This window comes from Felis catus, chromosome F2, assembly GCF_018350175.1.
Source record: "Felis catus isolate Fca126 chromosome F2, F.catus_Fca126_mat1.0, whole genome shotgun sequence".
NCBI classification, from domain to species: Eukaryota; Metazoa; Chordata; class Mammalia; order Carnivora; family Felidae; genus Felis; species Felis catus.
This window is the reverse complement of record NC_058385.1, coordinates 589,972-616,522: the sequence shown is the minus strand read 5'-3', so window position 1 is coordinate 616,522 and position 26,551 is coordinate 589,972. Positions and strand designations below refer to the sequence as shown.

Genomic DNA, 26,551 nt, shown 5'->3' with positions numbered 1-26,551 from the left:
AGGGCAGAGATGATTTGTCATTTTGAATACTGTAACCCCGTCATCCAGCACAAGGCTTATTATAGCATATGTAAACATTCAATAAATTCTTCCTAATGAATGTACAAATCAGCAAAATATACTGATACATCCTGTCATCCAAATAGGGAGTGGGGCATCTAAGTGGCTCAGTCGGTTAAGAATCAGACTCCTGATTTCAACTCAGGTCATGATCTCAGTTTATGAGATCAAGCCCTGTGTCAGCCTCTGCCCTGACAGCATGAAGCCTACTTGGGAATCTCTCTCTCCCTCTCTGCTCCTCCCCTGTGCTCTTCCTCTCTCTCAAAAAAAAAAAAAATAGACAAATAGGGAGCATAACAAAACTGACAATGTCTTGATGATTATTTAATACTCAACACTAATCAAATATTGAATGTCCTAGCATTCTAGCATAAAACTATGCTAGCATAACAAACCTAGCATAAAACTATGTGCCTAGCATTATTCTAGTCATTGGAAATACTGTAGGAAAAAAGACTGATTTAAAAGTTTTAGCTAATGTAATAAGACAGAAACAAGAGATATAACTATTAGGAAGGAAACAACAAAAGTATTATCATAAATGATATAACTATAAACAGAAACATTTTATTATACAAAACAGGCATCAAATTGATAAGAAAGTCTGCAGAACCCCAACAAATGTGAGTAAAAGTTAAGAAAACCAACTTTCAAAAGATAACCTGTCATAATATATATAAGCAAATATAAGATTATATTTCTTATATATAAGAAAATATAAGAAAAAGTATTCAATGACCAGCTGCAGATACTCTATGAAGTTTATAAGTAACTGTATCAAGACATTATAGCAGTGACAGCAATAATGCATACCTTTAACCCACTAAAACAGTTCCTAAAATCCACTCTGAAAAGCAATCTAAAATATATACTAAATCATACGGGGCGCCTGGGTGGCACAGTCGGTTAAGCGTCCGACTTCAGCCAGGTCACGATCTCCCGGTCTGTGAGTTCGAGCCCCGCGTCAGGCTCTGGGCTGATGGCTCAGAGCCTGAAGCCTGTTTCCGATTCTGTGTCTCCCTCTCTCTCTGCCCCTCCCCCGTTCATGCTCTGTCTCTCTCTGTCCCAAAAATAAATAAACGTTGAAAAAAATTTTTTTTAAAATAAAATAAAATATATACTAAATTATATATATATATATGTGTGTGTATGTCTATTAAAAATTAATTTGTGTTAGAAAAGAAGTGAATATACACTATATGTTGAGAATATGGAAAAGAATAAAGAAATTATATAACCTGTAGTCATTAAAAATGTTGAGTGTGTATTGACGTGACTGCTGAGAAACCGACAGCATTGGGAACATTTATAACCTTCATAGGTTACTATGGTGACAATATATTGAAGAGCTCAAAACCCACCCATATTCTCTAAACAAGAATTTCCACTTTTAGAAATACTCTAAGAATATAATGAGAATGGAGTGTAAGCACTTTCATTCAGGTACGGTTTCAAGCTGGGAAACAACTTCCCAAAATAGGAAGCAACCTTAAAATCTCAATAGAAGAGACTATTTAAATTATGACATATACATATAGTGAAGTACAAAGTAGTCATTAAAAATGATGATGTGAGGGGCACCTGGGTGGCTCAGTCGGTTGAGCCTCTGACTCTTGGTTTTGGCTCAGGTCATGATCTCACAGTTCATGAGATGTAGCCCTGCATCAGGCTCAGCGCTGACAGCATGGACTCTGCTTGGGACTCTCTCTCCCTCTCTCTCCGTCTCTCCGCCACTCACATGCACACACGCTCTCTCTCAAAATAAATAAAAAACATTAAAAAATTAAAAAGAAAGAGACAATGATGTGAATTTACTGATACAGAGAGGTATTCATTATAATGCAGAAAGTAGGATTTCACTCCTTCCCCAGATTATGATGCATATTGTAAGGAAGGACAAAATTGTCTGCCACACAGTGCGTTAACAGATATTTTGAATGAGTGAGTGAGTGGGTGTCCCAGGAGGTGTCCTGGTTGTCCCTTGATACACTATCACATATTCAACTTTTTCTGGTGCTCATCCTGGCTTTAGATTTGGTAGTAGGTCATATTCTATCAGCCAGATGAGTTCTACCTCCCTCTTTCTATAACTAGTATCACAGAAAACTCCTTTCTTCACATAAAAAAAAAAAAATTCTGTTCAATTTGCTAAAATGTTTCTCTGGAAACATATTGAAACCTTTCAGTTTCCTTTAGCAATAAATTCTGTTTGTTCATTAGTTGATAAACTTTAAAACTGTGGTGGGGGCATGAGATTCATTAGACTACTATATTTTTATATGTTTGAGATTTTATACATTCATGACCTTTTTTTTAGAGGTTGCTTCTGGTAATACAATTCTATCACTGTATCATAATACAATTAATCCTAGGCAAGGCATTTTAGTTCTACCTTCATTCCCAGATTTGCTGAGGTAAGATAACAATTACATCTTATGGGAATTCAATACATAGAGAGGGCTCTAAACTCCTTTGGATAAGTAACCATTATTCAACTAAACTCCATTTATTGCTAAAGGACAAATGGAAGTGTCAGAAGTCTACTGATTCTGCTTTTTATAAGTTCTTTTTTTAAAACTCTATGCTTTTATTTTTCTTTTTAAGTTTATTTATTTATTTTGAAATAGAGAGCAAATGAGCTTGCATGCCTGCGAGCAAGGGGAGGGGCAAAGAGAGAGGGAGGGAGAGAATCCTAAGCAGGCCCCACGCTGTCAGAGCAGAGTCCAACGTGAGGCTTAAGCCCATGAACCATGAGATCATGAACTGAGCTGAAATCAAGAGTCAGACACTTAACCAACTGAGCCACCCAGGCTCCCCTCTACTGATTCTTTTAAAAACTGTTTCCATGTTGAAAACAAGTTTGAATGAACACAAAAGACTTTTAATGGAAAAAGAGCAAACAGGCTACAAGGACAAAATATTAACTAATTAATTAATTTATTTATTTATTTATTTTTAATTAAAAAATTTTTTAACGCTTATTCTTTTTTTGAGACAGAGATGGAGTGTGAGTGGGGAAGGGGCGGAGAGAGAAGGAGACAAAGAATCCGAAGCAGGCACCAGGCTCTGAACCAACAGCAAGAGCCCGATGCGGGGCTCGAAATCACAAATTGTGAGTTCATGGCCTGTGCCGAAGGCAGACATTTAACCGACTGAGCCACCCAGGCGCCCCCAAGGACAAAATATTTATAATGGAAAGTTTCCACTAAAAGAAAAAGACTAGGGGCAGTGGCTTAGTCAGTGACTTAGTCAGTTGAGCATTTGACTTCAGCTCAGGTCATTATCTCATGGTTTGTGAGTTCAAGCTTCACACTGGGCTCGCTGTTGTCAGCCTGTCAGCGTAGAGCCCACTTTAGGTCCTCTGTCCCTCACGCTCTCTGCCCCTCTCCCACTAATGCATTCTCTCGCTCTCTATCTTAAAAAAATTATATTAAAAAAAGACTAGTCATTTTTGTTATTTTGGCTTTTTTTTCTTTAACTATGAGCTATTTTTAAGTGACATCTAGACTAACTTCAGTTAACATTTGGATAAAAGAAATAAATTCTTAATTAAAATGCAGAAACTTCCAAACTATTAAGATAGATGGCCTAAATCACCTATACATGCATATCAATAAACTCATCTTTCAAAACACTTCCCATTCATCTCTCCTCCTAAAGTACCTAAAAAATACTATTACATTTTCTTTAAATTAAAAAAAGTATCTTTTTTTTTTTGAGAAAAATCTCTATCTATATATAACAAGACATAATACAATTCAGGAAGCTATTTGGAAGGTTGTCAAGTCCTCTTGGAGACATGGAAACAGAGAAATCAGGCGGTTGATCAAATTCACAAAATTGAAATATCCAGCAGAAAAGTGTTAATATTTATGATAGTGTTATGGACTGAACTGTGTCCCTTCCAAATTCATATGTTGAAGTCCTAACCTCTAGTAGCTTAGAATGTGACTACTTGGAGATAGGGACTTTAAAAAGGTAATTAAGTTAAAATGAGACCATTAGGAAGGACCCTAAGCTAACTAATATCCTTATAATGAGAGGAGATTTGGGTACACAAAGAAACATCAGGGGCATGTGCCCACACAAAGGAAAAACCACTTGAGGACAGAGCAAGAGTGTAGCCATCTACAAGCTAGCGAGAGAGGCCTCAGTGGAAACCAACCATTGGTACCTTGATATCAAATTTCCAGACTCCAAAACCATGAGAAAATAAGCTTCTGTTGTTTAAGCCACCCAATCTGTGGTATTTGCTTTTAGGAGAGCCCTAGAAGCTAATAACAATAGTGTATCAGTTTGTCTGCTGGGTAATGAGGTGGCCAAGGAAGAAGTGGTAATAGTCCTCCTACCCAAGTGACCCAGACTGCTCCTCCTGTCTCAGTGACCCTGATTGCTGTCTTGTGACCTGCTCTCTGCAAAATAACACCGTGATACAGATATTTTTCTATGAGAGGAAATAAAAATCTCTATCACTATGTTAAATTACCATCCATAGCAGAGATGTGCAGAACCTTATTTAATCCACCTCAGCCTAATAGCTATTTAGGCTGGATTTAGATTTTAAGGTTTAAAGCAAAACATTTATGACTATATTTTCTGTACATATTTGAGTATTTTTATAGGATAAAGTGCCAGTGGCAAAAGTTCTGTATCAAAGTGTATTCACATTAACGTTTGTGACATATTGCCAAAGAAAGTACCAAATTACAGTCCCACCAACATTTGGGAATTATCAGTGTTTTATAATTTTCATCAAGGTATCTTACTTTATATATATATACATATATATATATATATATACACGCATATATACACACACACACACACATACATATATATATATATACACATACAGACATATATATATATACACACACACATACATATATATATATATGTATGTGTGTGTGTGTGTGTGTGTGTGTATATATATATATATATATATATATATATATATATATATATATCCTTCTTTTAAGATGGTCATTTTGAGAAAGGTCACAATGACTCCAGAGAAATATATCAAATTATATCTATTTCAGATATTTTCACTTTTATAGAGGTAATAAAATTCTTACACAGCATTAATATCTGGTACCATTTGGCTTGGATAACAACACAAGCATTCTAAGTTGTCTTCCTACAGATCAAAATTCATTTTCCATTGGATGGTATAACATATAAAAACAGTTAGGTCTCATATATTAAAATGGGCAAATGCAGGATTTCATTTCACTCTTATTCTATAATCTACATTCCATTCACAGAGCAAAACTCCTCAAAGAATGAAAACCAAAAACATAACAGAGAAAAAGAAAATATCCAAATCAAGGTTAGAATTAATAATCTCTGCATACAGTACCACACAGGAAATTCCATACAATTTCACACAGAAAATTTCCCCTCAAAGAATGAAAGAAGCAACCACCAAAGCAGCTTCCTCAATACAACCCAAAACTAAAAACCTCCCAAAGTCAAATGATAATAACTCATCCACTTATGAGGTCTAAGGAGCCAGTGGGATTTGAAAATTTTTTGTAAATATATTATCTTTGCAGATAATCTTGATTTAATTTTACTTCTCATGAGCCCAAGAAAGTGTCCCAACTTCAATAACTCTAAAACATCTTTCCTAAAGAACATTCACACTTAGACACTAATTTTTTTTATTAAAAAAGTATCATTTAATAAGTATGTTTTGAAATACATAGAGGTGCACAAAAATATTAGAAGTTGAGGAGGGAGGAGATTAAAAACAAAGAATAGCAACTTGCCCTTCCCATCAGAAATGAACTTAGACTTTATTGAAAGCAAAACCTAAATTATACAACAAAGCAAAAACTAGAGTGAGAAAGGAGAAGATGCTGAATGAGAACAGATTTCTGAGGGAAGACAGATTTAAGGTAACCAATTAGCACCCTGGTGCTCTGATACATGCTGCCATTAATTGCATCAGCATGGGGAAGGGAGGAGTATCCTAGCAGAGCCTTACCCAGAGACTGCTTTTAAGTCCTATTCCAGAAATTCATAAATTTAACATGATGTCAATAAATGCTGACGGGACTGCTGAGCGGTCATTTGAAAAAAATTCATTTCCTACTTAACCTATTACATAAATATAAATTCCAGGAGTCAAAGATTTAAATATAAAAAATTTGAAAGCAATTAATCCATAAAGTATTAGAATAAACACAGAAAAAATTTTAATCTCACAGCAAGAAAGTTTTGACTTCTTTACTATCTATGATACAAAATGCAGAAACTACAAAAGATGGATAAATTCAGCCATGGAAAAGCACACTACCCTGCTTTTCAAAAACAAACAAAAAGGGACACCTCCTGCCTAAAAGCTGAAAGACTAATGACAAATGGGGAGAAAACTCACTGTAATGTATACGATTGACAAGGAGCTATTTTTAGCATTTCTGAAGAGTTGATACAAATCGATAAGATGAAGACCAACAATCCAAGAGAAGAAAGGTCTAAAGTCATCAACAAGCATTTCATAGAAAATAATACATAAATGGTTCTTAAGCACAGGGAATGAAGCCCAAGCTTATATTACAGTAAAAGAAAAAAAGAAATGTAAAAAAAATTAAAATGATAAATTCCATTTTCTAGTTTTTAAATTGGTGAAGATCAATACAGTAGATTAATAAAAGGGAAATAGGCACTTTATGCACTGCTAGTGGAAATGTAAAATGGCACCATCTGACAATGTTTCCTAAAGTTAAAGAGGTATATAACCTCTGATCCAGCAATAATACTTACAGAAATTCATCTTATAGCTCTCCCTCACACATGTTGGTAATGATGCAGTACTGTTTGCAATAACCAAATAGGAGGAGCAACAAATATGTCCATCCAAAGGGGCTGATTGAATAATAATGGTATCTTTAATTCAGAAGTCCATGCAAAACGAATGTAACAATTATTTCTATACTAGCATATTGTTACTGAATACTCTCCAACACGCATTTTTAAAATAGAAAAGCATGGTACAAGGGTATTACGGTTGGATACTGAAAGGGCGGGCCTACGCCGGCTGACTCCATCTTGTTCTGTGTCCTTCACCTAGACCACGCCTCCTCCCCTTGAGTAACCTCCCGCTCACCCATTCAAGCTTCCTGATCAAAACACGCCCAGCGACCTGCGTAACAGGACTCTGACCCTTCCCCAGCCAATCGGCTGCCCCTAGACCCCTATAAAACCTTTGTGCTTTTGAAACTCGCTCTCTCCCTGGTACCTCACCGCTGCGTCGGTGCAGGTAGGGGATTGAGCTTGAGCTAGCTCGAATAAAGGCTCTTTTGCTTTTGCATCGGACGCGGCTCCCTGGTGGTCTTTGGGGATCACGAATTCTGGGCATAACAATACCATTTTTGAAAAAAAAAAAAAAGAATAGTGGCAGGAAATACATAAATGAGTTTATATTATATATGCATATGCACACACATACACAAACACCATCTCTGGATGGTGTGTAAGGCCTAGTATCAGTGGTTCCTTGGGTGATGAGAACTGAATGGCTGGGAAACAAATATGGGAAGGACTCACTGTTCACTGCGTATCTTTCAATACCTTTTGAAATCTGTATCATATGTATAAATACCTACTAGAAAAACCAATTAAATGCTTTTTAAATGAAATGAGAGGGGAAAAATCCATACTAAAGACACAGAGATTTGGAGGCACGATGATGCTTTATGGACCTACATAATGATTCTAAGAGTTTATCTGCTTATTTAAGGAAAAGCTAAATCAACGTGATGCATCACATCAGCAAGAGAAAGGATAAAAACCATATGTTCATTTCAATACATGCAGAAAAACCATTTGAAAAAGTACAACATCCAGGGCTCCTGGGTGGCTCACTCAGTTAAATGTCCGACTTTGACTCAGGTCATGATTTCATGGTTCGTGAGTTCAAGCCCCCCATCAGGCTCTGTGCTGACAGCTCAGAGCCTGGAGCCTGCTTCAGATTTTCTGTCTCCCTCTCTCTCTTCCCCTCTCCCACTTCTGCTCTCTCTCTCTCAAAAATAAAAAAATTTTTAAAAAATTAAAAAGGAAAAAAAAGAAAAAGTACAACATCCATTCATGATAAAAATCCTCAACAAAGTAGGGTTAGAGGGAATATATTTCAACATAATAAAGGTCATCTGAAAACACAGAGCTAACATCCTACTCAATGGTGAAAAACTGAAAGCATTTCCCTTAAGATCAGGATCAAAAGAAAGATGTCCTCACACCACTTTTATTCAACATAGTATTGGAAGTCCTAGCCACAGTAATCAGACAATAAAAAGAAGTAAAGGTCATCCAAATCGGTAAAGAAGAACTAAAACATTCATTATTTGCAGATGGCATGATTCTATGTTTGGAAAACCTTAAAGACTCCATCAAAAACTACCAGAATTGATAAGTAAATTCAGTAAGCTTGCAGGATACAAAATCAATATACAGAAATCTATCTTATTTCTATGCATTAATAATAAAGTAGCAGAAAGAGAAATTAAGAAAACAATCCCATTTACAATTGCACCCAGAAGAATAAAATACCTGGGAATAAACTTTAACCCAAGAGGTGAATGACCTATACTCTGAAAACTGATGAAAGAAACTGAAATGACACAAAGAAGTGGAAAATATTCTGTGCTCATGGATTGGAAGAACAAATATTGTTAAACTGTTCATACTACCCAAAGCAATCTACAGATTTAAGGCAATCCCTATCAAAATATCAACAGCATTTTTCACAGCACTAGAACAAATAATCCTAAAATTTATATGGAACCACAAAAGACCTTTAATAACCAAAGCAATCTTGAAAAAACAAAAAACAAAAAACAAAAAACAACCTGGAGGTATCACTATCCCAGATTTCAAGATATACTATAAAACTATAGTAAATCAAAACAGTATGGTACTGGCACAAACACAGACACATAAATGAATAAAACAGAATAGAGAGCCCAAAAATGAACCCACGATTATGTGGTCAATTAGTCTACAAAAAAAAGGAGGCAAGAATATGCGATGGGAAAAAGAGAGTTTTTTCCTGATATGGTGTTGGGAAAACTGGACAGCAACATGCAGAAGAATGAAACTAGACCACTTTCTTACAACATACACAAAAATAAACTCCAAATGGATTAATGAACTAAATGTGAGACTAGAACTCACAAAAACCCTAGAAAAGAGCACAGGGAATAATTTCTTTGACATCAGCTATAGCAACATTTTTCAAGATATGTCTCCCAAAGCAAGGGAAACAAAAGCAAAAATAAAACTATTAGGAGTGTATCAAAATAAAAATCCTCTGCACAGCAAAGTAACCAGTCAAAAAACTAAAAGGCAATCTACTGAATGGGAGAAGATATTTGCAAATCACATATTGGATAAAGGGTTAGTATCCAAAATATATAAAGAGCTTATTCAACTCAACACCATAAAAACAAATAATCCAATTAAAAACCAGGCAGAGAACATGAACAGACATTTCTCCAAAGAAGACACACAGATGGCTTACAGACACTTGAACAGATTGCTCATGTAACCATCAGAGAAATGCAAATCGTCTCACCTGTCAGAATGGTTAACATCAACAACACAAGTAACAGATGTCGGTGAGGATGTGGAGAAAAGGGAACCCTCTTTGACTGATGGTGGGAATGCAAACTAGTGCAGCCACAGTGGAAAACAATATGGAGATTCCTCAAAAAATTAAAACAGAATTACCATGGGATCAGGTAATTCCACTACTGGGCGTTTACCCGAAGAATATGAAAACACTAATTCAAAAAGATACATGCCACCCCCATGTTTACTGCAGCAGTATTTACAATAGCCAAATTATGGAAGCAGCCTGAGTATCCACTGATAGATGAATGGATAAAGAAGATGTGGTGTATATCTATAATGGAGTATCATTCAGCCATACAAACGATAAAATCTTGCCATGTGCAACAACATGGATGGATCTAGAGGGTATAATGTTAAGCCAAATAAGTCAGTTGGAGAAAGACAAATAAATACCATAGGATTTCACTCATATGTCGAATTTAAGAAATGAAACAAATGAACAAAGAAAAAGAGAAGACAAACAAAAACAGACGCTTAAATGTAGAGAACTGGTGGTTACCTGAGGGGAGGTTGGTGTGGTGATGGGTGAAATAGATGAAGAGGTTTGAGAGTACTCTTATTGTGATGAGCACTGAGTAATGTACCGAATTGTTGACTCACAATATTGCACACCTGAAACTAATATAACATGGTGTGTTAATTATACTGGAATTAAAAAAAAACAAAATTAAATTTAAAAATAATAATAGATATATAAATAAAATAAAGAAAAGCTATAAGGGCAAAAGCTAGGATCCAGAGTCTACTAATGTTTCTAAATTTAGTTCCAAACATAACTATGTTGGAATCTTCTGTGTCTCACTGTAATAAACTCAGCATAGTTGCAATATATATACTTTTGTTGAAATACAATAAATAAAAACAAAAACTGATGTATATTGATAAAGAAGATAAAACTAGAATTCACCGTAAAAATCAAATACTCTCAATATCACTAAGTTTTACTATAAGCTTCCAAAAAGAACTTCCAATAAAACAGTCAAAAGAACACAAGAAATTACAGGCACAAGGCCCTAGACAGGAGGAGCACTGTCTAGGACAGTAAAGGACAAATAAAGTAGGAAAAGGACAATAAAGGGCCTGGAAGGGGATACTTTCCAATTTCAGATATGGAACCCAGGGAAAGACTCTTGAGAAGGTGACAGCTGAGTAAATGCCCAGAGAAGATAAGAAAACTGCAGACCATGCAGACACAGGGAGGGGTGGGACAGAGCACCCCAGCACAGGCCGTGGCAAGAATCCAGGCCCCAGGGGGAGAGTTGCATGGTATCTGAGGACCAGGGTGGAGTGTACTGTGGCTAGGATGGAATTGCGGAAGGAGACAGAGATGGGAGATGAGGCCTCAAAGCTCGGGATGGGTTTGTGCATGAGGTGAGCAGACACTGGGGCATGGAGCGCCAAAAAGCAGTATGACAACCTGCATATTCATAGCTTTGCTCCTTCAATCATCTTGAAAGAGACAGAAGGAGGGCAAAGAAGGAAGCAGGGAGATGACTTAAGAGACTGCGACAACCCAGAGGAGAATGAGTACCTGGAAACGTCCTGACAGTAGAGGTGGCAAGAAGTCCTGGACCCGTGTGCATTTGGAAGTAGAGCTGCAGAAGGGAGGTTACGAGAAAAAGAAGAGTTGAGGACATGTGCATGTACTCAAGAAGGTGGTTTGCATGTCCTGAGATGGGGAAGGGCGAGGAAGAAGAGGGAGGGTTAGGAGCTTGATTCTGCCACGCCGTCAGTACTCAAGTAGAGCTGTGGCTGTGGCAGTAAGGGGGCTGTGGGATGCTGCTGTGATGAGGAGGTGGAGAGTGGGCTGCAGACAGTTTTAAGAGGCATCAGTGATCGGCTAGTATTTACAGCAAAAGATGAAATGGAAGGACCAAAGGGGTGAGTGAGGTAGACAGGGTAGAGAAGAGGTCCAGGACGAGCCTGGTAGCACTTTAGTATTGAGAAGCCAGAGGAATGCACGAGGAGGAGCAAGAGTGAGCACTGTACTACTGGGAGACACGATGGCCACACAAGTAACCACGAGAGGAGCAGCGCGGAGGTGGCTGCAGATGCCAGAGGTGTGGTGTGGGGAGTGCTGGGTGGAGAATGGGGGGCAATTTGGCCACAGTGGGAAGAGGAAGTACCGTCAAGATTAATTAAATTTTTTTTAACATGGTAGAAAAATAATGGCATGGTTTTAGGATGATGAGAAATTTCAGAAAGAAGAGAATTAAGGGCATTATATTCTCGAGTAAGCCACAGAGAATGACAGTTGGCCATTACGTTATTCACAATATCCTCAAACTGAAGGCACCTAACTATCTGTCAACAGAAGAACAGATGGATATAATTGCATAAATTAATACAATGGAATACTGTCTAGCAATAAAAATGGACAAACCGTTAAATGCCAAGGAAACTGATGAATCTCACAAGCATAATATTAAGTGAAAGTAGTCAGGCAAAAGAGAATGCATATTTTGTGATTACTGTATGGTTCTATTTATATGAAGTTCTCAAACATCTAAAGGAGTCTACTGCATCATAAATCAGGATGATAGTCAACTGGTGTAGGAGGAAAAGGGGGGAAATGAGAGGGGATTGGGGTGGTCCCAGGTGTGCACTGTATTCTATTTCTTGGACTGGACAGCAATTACATCGTCACTTTGTGATTATTTGAAGAAATGTATACTTATAATTTGTATACGACACTGTAGGTGTCTTATACTGTTCAATAAAAGATAGATTAAAAAAAACACAACAAAGCAAAATGAAATAAAATAAAATGTAGGTTACCCTATGATATCCACAGACTGTGGAAGAATTTAAGTAAACACTGAGAACTCACTATGGACACAGTGAAAATAGATCCCTCCTCTGGGAAGGAAGTTTTACTTTAAAGACCTGTAAGTCAACTTCAAACTAAGAATTTGACAGATGAATGAAACTCTTAAAAATGTGCCAACAAAATTAATAGTTAGTTCTTAAAACAAGGCTGCTCAAACATTCTCTCAAAAATAATATGATTTTCTTCTTCTTGTAGTAAAAAATAACACCCTATGGAAAAGAAAGCAAACATGTATCCTTAAAAATATTTCTGACCCATTAATGACCATTTATGCTCCTAAAGATTCAAACCCTATTATGTCTTAATCTATGCTTTTTATCCCTTTCAAAGTGATTAGCAAAGAAATATTAAATTAATGTGTATTATCATACGGTTACATTAATGCCTCTTACTAAAACTGAATTTCTAAGAAAAAAAAGCCATATTTCTTAATATACCACTTAGAGAGGAATATTGATATGATTGTTTCTCCCTTGCCTCTCTGCCCTTAAATTGTAAAAAATTTCCTGCCAAAAGTACAAACAAGCATTCAAAGACAGTTCAGTGCTTCTGTTACATAAAATCGATGTCAAATCCTGGCTTCTTTCTCCTGGCATTTCTCCATAATAAGGTGACAAAAATGTTCATGATAAAAATACATTTTGAGACAAACTCAGTTAGTGACTGCTACAATCAGTTCTTTCTACTCACCAGGGAGGGTAAATATGGATGATGTCTTGGGGATGTCCCCTGAGATGGCAAGCAGTCTCCTTGGTGAACAGCACCTTCAGTCCAGTCCTGGGGGCCTGACCTAGAGAAGAGCTGTCGGCTTGCATCCCTGCTAACTGCTCACACATAGCAACTTGGATGGTGCATTCCTCATGCAGCTCTAGAATTTTCACAACTAATATGCCAGACTTTCTACCTAGAAGGTGAAGAAGAAAAAAACAAGCAAAATGAAGTCTAATAAACATAAGGTCCAACTGTGAATAAAATGTCATGAAAAAAAGAATCACATTAAGATAGCTTTAGGGGCACCCAGGTGGCTCAGTCAGTGAAGCGTTCGGCTTTGGCTCAGGTCATGATCTCACAGTTTGTGAGTTTGAGCCCTGCGTCGGGTTCTGTACTGACAGAGTTTGTCAAGTTCTATGCTGACAAGTTGGAGCCCGAGGCCTGTTTAAGATTTTTGTGTCTCTGTCTCTCTCTGCCCTTCCCCCACTCTCTCTCTCTCTAAAATAAATAAACTTTAAAAAATTAAAAAAATAAATAAGATAGCTTTCTCCACCTATAGAAAATGGTCTGTATACTTTGCAAAGTAGAGAACAGATAGTAACATACTCACTGTAACATCTTTTAATTAAAATTTTATTTTAAGCAACATAAAAGATAGTCTTCCATCATAAAGAAACATTTTTGTACACACAGAAAACTTAGAGCCATCATTTCACACAGCATGGTTTTACGCCAAATCTTGAACTCTTCTGATAACCACAACAAGGGAAGTATGGGCACTTATTGATTCTTCTTTCTTATATGCTCCCTCCACCTCATTACCTGCTTTGACTCTGCAGGAGACGGGCTGGTTGCAACTGTTCTAATGATCATAAAGGTTAAAGGGGAGGATTTCTGAGGAATGTTGAACGCTAGGGCTTGAGATTTAAATGGGTGGAGGGGCGGCTGGGTGGCTCAGTCCATTAAGTGTCTGACTTCGGCTCAGGTCATGATCCGTGGTTTGTGGGTTCATGTCCCGCATCCAGTTCTGTGCTGACAGCTCAGAGCCTGGAGCCTGCTTTGGCTTCTGTGTCTCCCTCTCTAGGTGTACCTCCCCCACTCATGCTCTCTCTTTCTCTTTCTCTCTCTCAAAAATAAATAAACATTAAAAAAAATTTTTAATGGGTAGAATTTGATCTGAATTTAACTACTGATTAATTAAGGTGGCCAAGGGGCGCCTGGGTGGCTCAGTCGGTTAAGCAGCTGACTTCAGCTCAGGTCATGATCTCGCAGTCTGTGAGTTTGAGCCCCACGTCGGGCTCTGTGCTGACAGCTCAGAGCCTGGAGCCTGTTTCAGATTCTGTGTCTCCCTCTCTCTGACCCTCCCCTGTTCATGCTCTGTCTCTCCCTGTCTCAAAAATAAATAAAACATTAAAAAAAATTTTTTTTAATTAAATTGGCCAAGTTAGATAACATTTCAACCCTTCCGTTTTCCCACGTGTACCTCAAAGAACATTTATTTTTTATTTTTTTTTATTAAAAAAAATTTTTTTAATGTTTATTTATTTTTGAGACAGAGAGAGACAGAGCATGAACGGGGGAGGGGCAGAGAGACAGGGAGACACAGAATCGGAAGCAGGCTCCAGGCTCCGAGCCATCAGCCTAGACAGAGCCCGACGCGGGGCTCGAACTCACGGACCGTGAGATCATGACCTGAGCTGAAGTCGGACGCTCAACCGACTGAGCCACCCAGGCGCCCCTCAAAGAACATTTTTAAGAATTCAGCGAGAGAACTGAGGTTGACAGTGTATGTAACCTAAAACTCAGATGTGTCTCAGAAACTGCCACAAGCACCAGGAGACCTAAACAAGGATGCATACCTCAGGACTATTTATAAGAGCAGAAAAGTGTACCGAACACAAATCAACAGGAGCAAGGGTAAACCATGCTGTGTTTATACAACAGAACACCATATAGAACTTAACACTAGTGGGCCAGATGTCTACGTATCAGCATGTAGAGATCTCATAAACGAGAGGGGATAAACAAGATATTCAGAGCATGATACGCATAATGTTATTATTTTTTGAAACCTAGAAAACAATAAATTATTGTTGTAGATATATATGTAATACGAGTATATAAATATGGCCAGCAGGATACATAGAAACACATACCTAAGGAGAAAGAAGGGCATTTCGTTTCTTCATATCGTTTCTATTATTAAAAAATATGGGGGTGCCTGGGTGGCTCAGTTGGTTAAGCGTCCGACTTTGGCTCAGGTAATGATCTCACAGTCCGTGAGTTCCAGCCCCGCGTTAGGGTCTGTGCCGACAGCTCAGAGCCTGGAGCCGGCTTCGGATTCTGTGTCTCCCTCTCTCTGCCCCTCCCCCGTTCATGCTCTCTCTCTCTCTCTCTCTCTCTCTCTCTCTCTCTCTCTCTCTCTGTCCCAAAAATTAAAAAATAAAAAAATAAAAAATAAAACGTTGAAAAAAAAATGAAATAAAAACATAAAAATTTTTTTTTAATGTGAATCAAAAAAAGACCAAAGATTAAAACACGTTATTAATTCTAGGTGGCGAGTACACTTATGTTTTTCTATTTTCTGTTTTTTAATTAAAAAAATTAAATGAAATAACAAAAGCTAAGTATCTAACATAGTTCCCTGCTAATTATATAATAGATACTGATATTAGTTTCTTTACCACTTTAGCCAACTGGTTAACAGTGAATAATGAAAATTAATATTTAAATAACATCAAAGTTTTAGCTATATAATTTAATTTCATTTCCATTTCTTTTTCCTCTTCATTTTTCTTCATTTTCCACTCATCCCTAATTTTCCATTCCTTCCTTTCTCTAAGTGTCAGTAACATGTGTTCGCATATTAAGCAAGGCCACATCACTGCTCCAGAGCACTGCCTTCAACTACTGTTTCCTCAGGTATGTACCTATCTTGTTACTATTTCTTAAGGTAAGGAAGGAAACAGAATGGGGGAAGGATGTGAACAAGCACAATGTCAGGCTGGTACTAGTCACTATGGGGGAGGGAAGTGGAGTAATGAAAACAAGTATTACAGAAAGGCACTAAGTAGGAAGTAAGCATTGCACCTCCTCTACCATGATAGTTGTTTCTTTAGTAAAACGTAGCTCATCCTCAGTTGGTGAGCAGGAAAACAATTCAGGATAACGTAAGACATCGCTCTGGTGCACACACCATCTTTCCCATGCAGGGCAGCCAGATCAGTGGTTGGAGAATTAGGATCTTCAGCAGCAAAGGGAAATGCCCTAAGTTTAGGGGCTGCATTAACCACAGGAGCATTTGTGGACATATTTTAAGAATTTTTAAAACTTGGACCTGTGCTCAGAGCTCATCCCCCAAAACTGTGCAGCACGCGTGGCACCTACCCCATCAACCACTGACAACAGTTGCTGTTTGGAGCTCCAGGGCCCATGAGATCAGGTGGCCTGGCTGTGTGTGGCTGAGTGTCTGCCATGGCACCGTCCAGCCACGCTCAGTGGCTCGCCTGAGCAACCTGAGTTTTCTCCTCAGGCACTAATTATTGTCTTGTGTGGCTCTAAAAGTGAGATAGGTTTTCAGTAGTCTGCCAAACTCTATAGTCCCTATAAACCTCCAACACATTTTATAAAGGCAAGACATTACAGAAACACACAGTTATTACTCCCAGGGATACTTACATATCTGAGATGAATCATATTGCTACTAACCACACTCTCTTTGAAGATTTTTATGATAAATCCTGCCAATATTCCTAAAACTATGATTTCTGCTGAAGATTTGGAGCACTAAATGACTTGTAAAATAAACATGTTTCACGGTATTGGCTATCACCACAGCCCGTGCGCTGCAGCACAGAATAAACATATATATATATATATATATATATATATATATATATATATACACACACACACACACACACACACACACACACACACACACACTTTTATTTTAGAGAGAGAAAGAGTGCATGAGTGGAGGAGAGGGGCAGAGGGAGAGAGAGAATTAAGCAGCTTCCATGCTCAGTGTGCAGCCTGATGCAAGGTTCAATCCTACAACCCTGGTATCATGACCTGAGCCACAATCAAGAGCAGGATGCTCAACCAACTGAGCCACCCCAAGAGTAAACACACTCAATGGTACTACCACCACAGCCCTGGTGTACTGTGGATGGAATAAAAACGTGTTGCACGGTATCACTATTACCACAGCCACGGTACACTGCAGTATAGACAAAATAGAAAAAACATGCCTTATGGGACCACCAACAGAACCCTGGTGCACTGCAATGTAGAACAAACATGCCAGATGCTACTGACGATCACTCTTGTGCACTGCAGCATAACAGCACTGACTGTCACCCAAATCCTGGTGCACTCCAACAGGCTTGGTGACTTACATACAGGCTTGGCGAAGATGGTGATCAGTGCCATCCTGGATGTACTACGGGGCTCCAACGTTCTCCAAGAAGCACTCTGAAGTCTCTCATATGGAACACTGTCCAATACAGTTTTAGGGACACACCAGCAGCCTACCCTCCCTCAAGAAAACAAGGCAGTGTAATTTCCTCTTTGTGTGAGAGATAAAAAAGCAAAAAGCAACCTAGGACAAATGGTGAATTTGGAACAAGCTTTAAATCTGGGCATAAGAGATACAGGTTTTACAAACAAAGATTATTTTGTAATTAAATGGATGATACATAAAAGGCATTTCTGTGCTGGCAAAGCAAAATTTTCCAAAAATTTGTGAGTCTCGGCCAAAATATAACCTTGTCCAGGAAGGGTTTACTGAATCCCAGCCAGAAGCAACTACTCCTTCCCTTTTGAAATCCTCAAATACCTTATTTATACCTACCTTCTTTTTAACAGTGTCCTCATTTTTTTTCATGTTTATTTATTTATTTTTAAGAGAGAGAGAGAGAGAGAGAGAGAGAGCGCACAAGTGGAGGAGAGGCAGAGAAAGGGAGGCAGAGAATCCTAAGCAGGCTCTGCGCTGCCAGCACAGAGCCCGATGCAGGGCTTGAACCCATGAACCAAGAGATCACAACCTGAGCCGAAGTCAGACACCCAACACTATCTTCATTTTTAAATAGAGACAGTATTATCCATCCTCAAGAACACTGCAAATATTGAGAGAGGGAACACAGAAAGACCACAGTGCAGGGCCTAGTCCATCACACATGAAACAACAGCAGCCACTGTCACCATGGTCACTGTCATTGTTACTAACTTTTTCCAAGGCATTTTCAAATCTATTATCATACTTGACCTACAACAACCCTATGAAATAGGTAAGGAAGATATTAATCTCCATTTTTGGCAGATAAGAAAACTAAAAAAGTTACTTGCTCACATGACTTTCTTAAGGTCAGAGAGAATTACTGGTAGGTCGAATCCTAGAAATCGAGTGTTATTGCAAGACATGGACCAAAATTTCTCTCAGGTAAATACTGGTTAAAGATAGGAAATTGTGAGTGATGCTTTTTTCCTAATTTATTATGTTAAAACATGAGACTTATTTAAAATATAAAGAAAGCATAGCCAGCTGAGAGATGGTTGCTCTCGCTTTGGCAGGACATGGTCAGAGTGTCATTACTGATTGCTGCACTGTAACTTGTCATAGTTCTAAATTGAAGAGTACCACAGAGGTCAACTGGAGAGCACAAATATTAACATAAAACAGCAAAGACTAAATGATTAGGAAACAGGAATAGCAGGTTCATACAGAAGGTATACTACAGGGTCTTGTAAGTTCTATCTGTGTAGGAACAACAGATAAAACAGTTCTTAGTTAAAAATGGAAAATATTTAAGGCTAACATTTGCCAAATGAATATGTGAAAGAATGAGTTATTTTATCAGCTAACTGCTCTTAAAAGTATTTGGTTTTAAATGACCAAGAGGCCACAAAAGAATCAAGTAAATGGTATAAGAACAAAATGTATCTGAGACTACTGGACTTATTTGAAATGTACAGGTTGCCAGGGTCCATTTATATACAAGTCAACTCAAATCCTCTTAAGTAGGTTATGTTGATAAGTTAATAAATACTATGATAACTTTCACAAATATTTACACAAGAAATACTATATAAGAAATTAATCAACACTATATAAGTAAGTACCAGGTGAAACAAATTAGTATGTGGGGAGATACTGAAATGATCCTCCTATAGAAGACAGAAGCATCTGTAAGTTTTTCTAAGAGAAATACTTTACATAATATAATGTTGCACTAACTTTAAGTCACTCCATTTAATTATCCAAACATTGGCTACACAGTAATTTGGAATTTCCCCCTATATTATTACCCTGTCTCTCTTCATCTTCATAGATATCCCAATCTATACAGCATCCTGTCCTCACCCATCATGTACATGCACACACAGACACATGCAGACAGACACACACACACACACACACACACACACACAAGTTGGGGGGATAGCACAGCAAGGCTCAGGAATGGACATCAGGAGATTTTAATGTCCACCTGCTTCCAATACAGGTAGGACCTCTGTCCTGAACAGATACTCTGATACAGTTACCACTGGCTATGATTATTACAATTCTCCTTGTTGCTCACTCTGGATTACCATGGTATAATCAGTTTACATTTTACTCTTTTTTTTTTTTTTTTTTTTTTTCAACGTTTATTTATTTTTGGGACAGAGAGAGACAGAGCATGAACGGGGGAGGGGCAGAGAGAGAGGGAGACACAGAATCGGAAACAGGCTCCAGGCTCTGAGCCATCAGCCCAGAGCCCGACGCGGGGCTTGAACTCACGGACCGCGAGATCGTGACCTGGCTGAAGTCGGACGCTTAACCGACTGCGCCACCCAGGCGCCCCATACATTTTACTCTTATTAAAGGTATTTTACAGCTTTTCCCCCCCACCCCCCAAAATGATACATACCTCCAGTACCAAAATGGTCTTATGTGGGTGCGTCTGTTAGTTACCTGTGAAATTTTAAATAATACCTTTAACTAATTCTATGTCCTATTCTATCAACTTCTGATATTTATCCAGGAAATCCCAGCCTTATAAAATGAAGGGCTAGAGTCCTAGGAATACATTTGAATTAGAATATCCCTAGCCTCAAGTTCAAATGATCGGCTATAGTACTTCTTATGCTCAGGCCCTCGAAATGCCAAAAGAAACAGGATGGTTTTCTGTTGGCTTTAATATCCCCATTAGAAGTCTCAGCTCTCCCCAAAGGTTCATTCCACCATTTCAGAGAAGAGTCCACTCCTATTTTGGCTAGGACTAAAAGTAGTCTGCTTGACCCTGAATGGCAGCAGATAGGAGATTAAAGAACAATGGTCAGAAAGAAGACAGGTCAAGGCCACTGTGCGAACTTGGGGTATTTCCGGTGAGTGTGATCAGAAGAAGCCAATGAGGAAGAAACATAATTTGCTTTGTTGAGAACAGACTGAGGGCAGAAGGGAAGAAGTAGGGAAACCAGTTAGAAGGCTACTGTGGCGGCGTGCCTGGGTGGCTCAGTCGGTTAAGCGTCCAACTTCGGCTCAGGTCATGATCTCACAGTTTGTGAGTTTGAACCCCGTGTCAGGCTGTGTGCTGACAGCTCAGAGCCTGGAGTCTGCTTTGGATTCTGTGTCTCCCTTTCTCTCTGCCCCTCCCCCACTCTCACTTTGTCTCACTCTGTCTCTCAAAAATAAATACACGTAAAAAAAAAAAATAAATAAAAAAATAAAAAAAAAGAAGGCTACTGTGGCAATCCAGGAGAGGTAATAGTAGCTTGGACCTGGGAAGTGGGGACAGAGGTGATAAGAAATGGTTGAAAACTAGACATATTTTGAAGGTAGAGCCACCAAATTTTATTGATGAACTGCAAGTGGGAAATGAGAGAAAGCAGTCAAGAAGGACTCCATTGTTTTGGCTTAAGAAAGGGGAAGTACACAATGTCTACTGAGACAGGCAAGGTTTCTAGATGACTAGGTATCTTTGTGTGTGTGTGTGTGTGTGTGTGTGTGTGTGTGTGTGTGTATGTATGTATGTATGTGTAGGGGGGTGGCCTTAACAGGGGATACTAATGGTAATGAAGACACCAGTTTTGGATATATTAAGACTGAGATGCCTCTTAGCTAATACAATAGCCTGACCTTAACTGACCTCTCCAGTCCAGTACCTGGCCATTCTAACTATTGTACATAAGGCCCACTAGGGTGCTCTTTTTAAGTGTAAATTTATCAACTGCCACCATGCTTGAAGCTTTCAATGGCTATCCACTAGAAAAAATCCAAACTACTTTCCATTACAGAGAAACACCTTTGTTACCTGTTATTTTTTACTGCTCTAGCCTCAAATTCTCCAGCTTTACTCTAATATCTTTAAATTATTTCTATAATAAGGTAAAAACTAGACCATACTTTTAAGAAAGAGTTGAACTTTCTGAACACAGTTTTCTTTTTCCATCCAGCTGAGTTTATTACTCTCCTTTATGTCATTCTGCTCCTCTTACCAACACTTTCACACATAAAATGGATACTTTTGTCCATTAAACCATAAACTCAGTGCTGTATCAGGATCAGTACCAATAGATATATATGAGCTAAGTGAACCCTAATTCAAACTGATGTCAAGAACTCTGGGGACTGTTTCACTAGCCTTAATTTCACTGCTGACCAAGATGATTTTAACTAATCCACCTTACCTCAACTGGATATGATCTGCACCTAGAGAATACAAATTAACTGTGATTCAAGTAATGCTCTAAGAAGAAAAATAAACAAACAATACATTCCAAAATCAAAATCAAATGATCTACTTTATTCACTGTATTTTACAAATGCTTTTTTTATGCACTGAAATATGAATTGTATTTGTTTGTATATAATCATACTGTCTTTTCTTTTGAGAGATTATAACTATGCCTAATTTTATCAAGGATTCCCAAACACCTAGCAATATTATGCTCCTGTGAGTATTCAATGAGTGAGACTCTTATTAATTGCAATATTGCATCATTATTAATGTTTATTAAGTCAAAACTTTAGTTTCTGAGTAAATATTTTGATAAGCTGCCATCAGATTCATTTCATATATAATTTCACAATAAAATTCAGAAAGCCCCAAGCAGGAAGTCTAGGTTACAATACCTAAAAACTAAATTCTGAAGAAATTCACATCTTTATATTCTGTAAACAGTACAATTACTTTTTGTTTAAAATTTATGTTCTCCCATAAAATTTTAAGTCATCTGGCAATGATGAACAGACACATTTCTTAACCACAAGTGCTTACTGAACCATAAACAATTGTGCTTTCACTTCTTGATTCTACATTTTTTTTTTGCCTTTTCACCCAGTTGAAAATATTCTTTGCCAAAAACCACAATAATCCTAAGCATGAAACAGAAATCTGAAACCCAACTCTAAAAAAAAAAAAAAATACAAAAAAAAGACTAGACAATACTGACCAGGCCATTGGAATATTCACCACAGTCTATAGCGATGAGAACAATCAGAATTTAGCAGGGCACACGGGCCACCTGGGATCACAGTGTCACAGTGCTACCACCAGGAATGTCACTGTGACTTGTTCTGCAGAGGTAGTCTGAACTGTTTAGGAGAGGGTGAAGAGCCAATAGAAGGTCCAGTTTTTAAAGAATCTAAGTAAGAAAAAAGTATACAAAGGTTCCAGGAAGACAAGAGATTCCTAAGCAAAGTTTATACAAAACTGGACAAGAGGGGGTACTCCGAACTGAATGTGTGTCCCCTACAAATTCATATGTTGAAGTCCTAACTCTCAGTTTTGCTGTATTTAGAGATAGGACCTCCAAGAAAGTAATTAAGGTTGAAGGAGTCCACAGGCTGGGGCTCAGATCTGATAGGATTAGTGTCCGTGTAAGAAGAGACACTAGAAATCCCCGTCTCACTGGGAGCAGAGAGAAAAGGCCACAACAGCACACAGCCAGATAGCTGCTGCCTACAAACAAGGAAAAGCAGAGCTGTCACAAGAAATGGACTTGGCGGTATCCTGATCTTGGACTTCCAGCTTCTGTTGTTGTTTAAACCGGACAGTTTATGGTATTTTGTGATGATAGTTCAAGCTGGGTACTGCTCTAACAAATATCTAAAAATGTGGAAGTAGCTTTAGAGCTGGGTAATGGGTAGAGGTTGGAGTTCTGAGGTACATGCTAGAAATATGGATGTTAAGGGTAATTCTAGTGAGGTGTCAAACAGAAATGAAGAGATGACTGGAAACTGGAGGAAAGGTAATTGCTATGAACTGAATGTTTGTATCCCATCAAAATTCATATATTGAGGTCCTAATCCCTAATGGGATGGCATTTGAAGGTGGGGCTTTTGGAAATAATTAACTCATGAGGATGGAGTTTTTATGAATGGGATTAGTCCCTTACAAAGAGAGACACAAGAGAGATGATCTCTCTCTCTCTCTTCGCCATGTGAGGATACATCAAGAAGGTGGCCATCTACAAACCACGAAGTTGGTTTTCACCAGGAACCAAATCAACTGGCACCTTGAACTCGGACTTCCCAGCCTCTAGAACTATGAGACTGAAATACCTGTTGTTTAAGCCACCCAGTATATTTTGTTATAATAATCCAAACTGACTAAGACAGCAATTTTTGTTATTAAGTGGCAAACAACTTGGCTCAATTGTGTTCTAGGTGTTTTGTAGAAGATGGAACTTGTGAGCAACAAGATTATGGATATTCAGCAGAAATTTGTAAGCAAAATGTAAAAGGCAGAGTCTGGGTTCTCTGGACTTCTTAAGAGTAAAATATGGGAGAGAGACGAATTGAAGAAGGAATTGTTAAGCAAAAAGGAAGCAGCACTTCAATACTTAGAAAATTCTCAGCTTGCCCACACTGCAAAATATGAGGAAGCATGTTCTAAGAGAACACCAAGGGTGTGGCTAGACTACCACTTGATAAAGAGATTGTGGGATGGACCAGCAAACACAATACCAGTTTGAAGTAAAGGAGAAAGATACCAGAGAGAATGAAGGAAGGCTGCTGGACTTCTTTCATTCTGCAGGACATGACAACAAAGCTATTCTTTTTCTTTTAGTGTTTATCTTTGAGAGAGAGAGAGAGAGAGAGAGAGAGAGAGAGAGAGAGAGAGAACAGAGGATCTGAAGCAGGCTCTCTGGCTCCGTGCTGACAGCAGGGAACCTGAGGTAGGGCCCTGACCCACGAACTGCTAGACCATGAATGGAGCTCAAGTCCCCAAGTGGGAAGCTTAATGGACTGAAGCACACAGGCGCCCCTAGAGGTATTCTTTTGCGACTGTGCATCATCCATCGAAAAAACGGTAGGACTCCAAAGGCGATTAGGGGACCATCAGGGCTGCCATTCACCACAGGCCCTGGGGAGCAGGGTTGATTATTTCTCCTGGGTTTCAAAGGATGGGTCTACCTTTTTGGCTTAGGTGGGCTAAAATGCCCCCTCCTTCCCTCAGTGGTGGAGGTCTCTGCAGAAAGCCATAAGGGTGAAAGGCCCCACAGAGCCATGAGGGTGACACTGACATCTCAGCAGACCTGGAAGACAGATCACTGAGCCAAAGGGAATTTTCCTTGAGCCTTATAATCTAATGGAATTTTCCTTGGTTGTTTTTGGACTTATTTGAGACTTATTACCCCTTTCGTCCTTCCTATTTCTTCCTTTTGGAATGGGAATGTCTATCCTATACCTGTCCCAGCATTGTATTTGGAAACACATTGACTTGTCTGGTTTCACAGGCTCATAGCTGTTGAGGAATTATGCCACAAGGTGAATGGTACCTAGTCTCCCACCCACCTCTGATTTAGATGATATATAGATGAGATTTTGGACACTAGACTTTAGAATTGATGCAGGAATGAGTTAAGACTTTCAGGGCTGTTGGGATGAAATGAATTCATTTGCATGTGAGAAGGGCATGAATTTTAGGAGGCTTGGGGCAGAATGCTTTGGACTGAATGTCCCCCCAAATTGATATGTGAAGCCCTAACCCTAATCTCCAGTGTATCTATAATAAGAGATGGTGCTTCTAAGGAAGAAACTAAGGTTAACTGAGGTCATAAAGATAGGGGGGGCTGATTCATTAGGGTTAGTATCCTTATAAGAAGAGACACCAGCAATCTGTCTTTCTTCTTGTGCACAAAGAAGTCATGTGAGCATACAGCTAGATGCAGCTGCCTTCAAGCCAGGAAGAGAGCTCTCACTGGAACTGGATCATGTTGGTTGACAACCTAATCTCAGAATTCCAGCTCGAAAACTGTGAAAAGTCAATGTCTGTCATTTAAGCCGCCCAGTCTGTGGCACTTTGTTATGGCAACCTGAGATGACTGAGACAGGGGCTATTATAGGTTAGCCTTTCCAAGGTGTGAAGTGTATAGGACCACTGAATGTACATAACTGCTTCCTTCCACTCTGAGTACTCATAAAGCAAGGCCTTCTTTATTAAAAAAAACTTCCTCATTTAAACCACCTTATTTTGTAGCACTGTAGGTAGTATTTTTAGCTTGGAAGATAGGTTTAAACTGGTGTCCAAAAATCACACTGAAAACAACTTTTAAAAGATCATAAGGCTAAAGAGAAAGTACAGAAATATTTAAATATCTCTTTTATAAATGAAACATCAACTGAAAAATAAGTGTGTTGAGAAAAATTTTTAAAATTACAAAAATAGTAAATTACTAATTGTGGACGATTAGAAAAGTGCTCCAGAGATTCAGGGATTCATACCCACCCTCCTCTAAACAGTCCTGAAGAAGGCCCGAAGGGCACATGCATCTGCACAGAACAGCACACCCTCTGCATGTGGAAATACTATAAATCTGTGTGGCACAAAGAGCTGAAAATACAATCAAGGGTGCCTCTACTGCCATGTTATTTTTGATATTTATTCCAATATCAACCTTCAACCCTCGCCCCTTCTGTTGTTACAACTCTTCATAAAAGATATTCTAATGAACAACTTCTAATTCATTAGTCAAGTCACTTTAAGTTACAGCAAAATGGGCAAAATCTATAATTAGCCAGAGCTGTGCACGTCCCAATAGGAGTACAGCAAATTCACAACTACTAAACAAAAGTAGGTATTTTAGTCATGTGTGCTATCTCTTTTCAACAACATTGTAACAAACACTAACAGGGAAGGGGGAAGGAAAGAAGGGAAATCAGCTTAAGGAATAAAATGAGATGATGTCAGCAAAGTGCCTCTCTTGAAAGGCAGGCAGTAAGAGACCAGGGAGTTCTAATCACAGAAAAAGTGCGAGGGAAGTAAAACACTTAAAGGGACTACTTAGCGAAAAACGCCTGGAGTGTCTGTACATGGGAAC

At 38.5% G+C, this 26,551-nt stretch overlaps 1 protein-coding gene across 4 annotated transcripts in view; it reads right to left on the bottom strand.

Moving 5' to 3' along the window:
* Positions 1-26,551, bottom strand: part of SPIDR (scaffold protein involved in DNA repair) — a 499,345-nt gene that overhangs the window by 260,518 nt on the left and 212,276 nt on the right. For all 4 annotated transcript variants that reach the window (XM_045049879.1, XM_019822628.3, XM_045049880.1 and 1 more), the window contains one exon: positions 13,220-13,433. In XM_045049879.1, the coding sequence (XP_044905814.1) occupies positions 13,220-13,433 (214 nt within the window). The remainder of the gene's footprint in view (positions 1-13,219; positions 13,434-26,551) is intronic.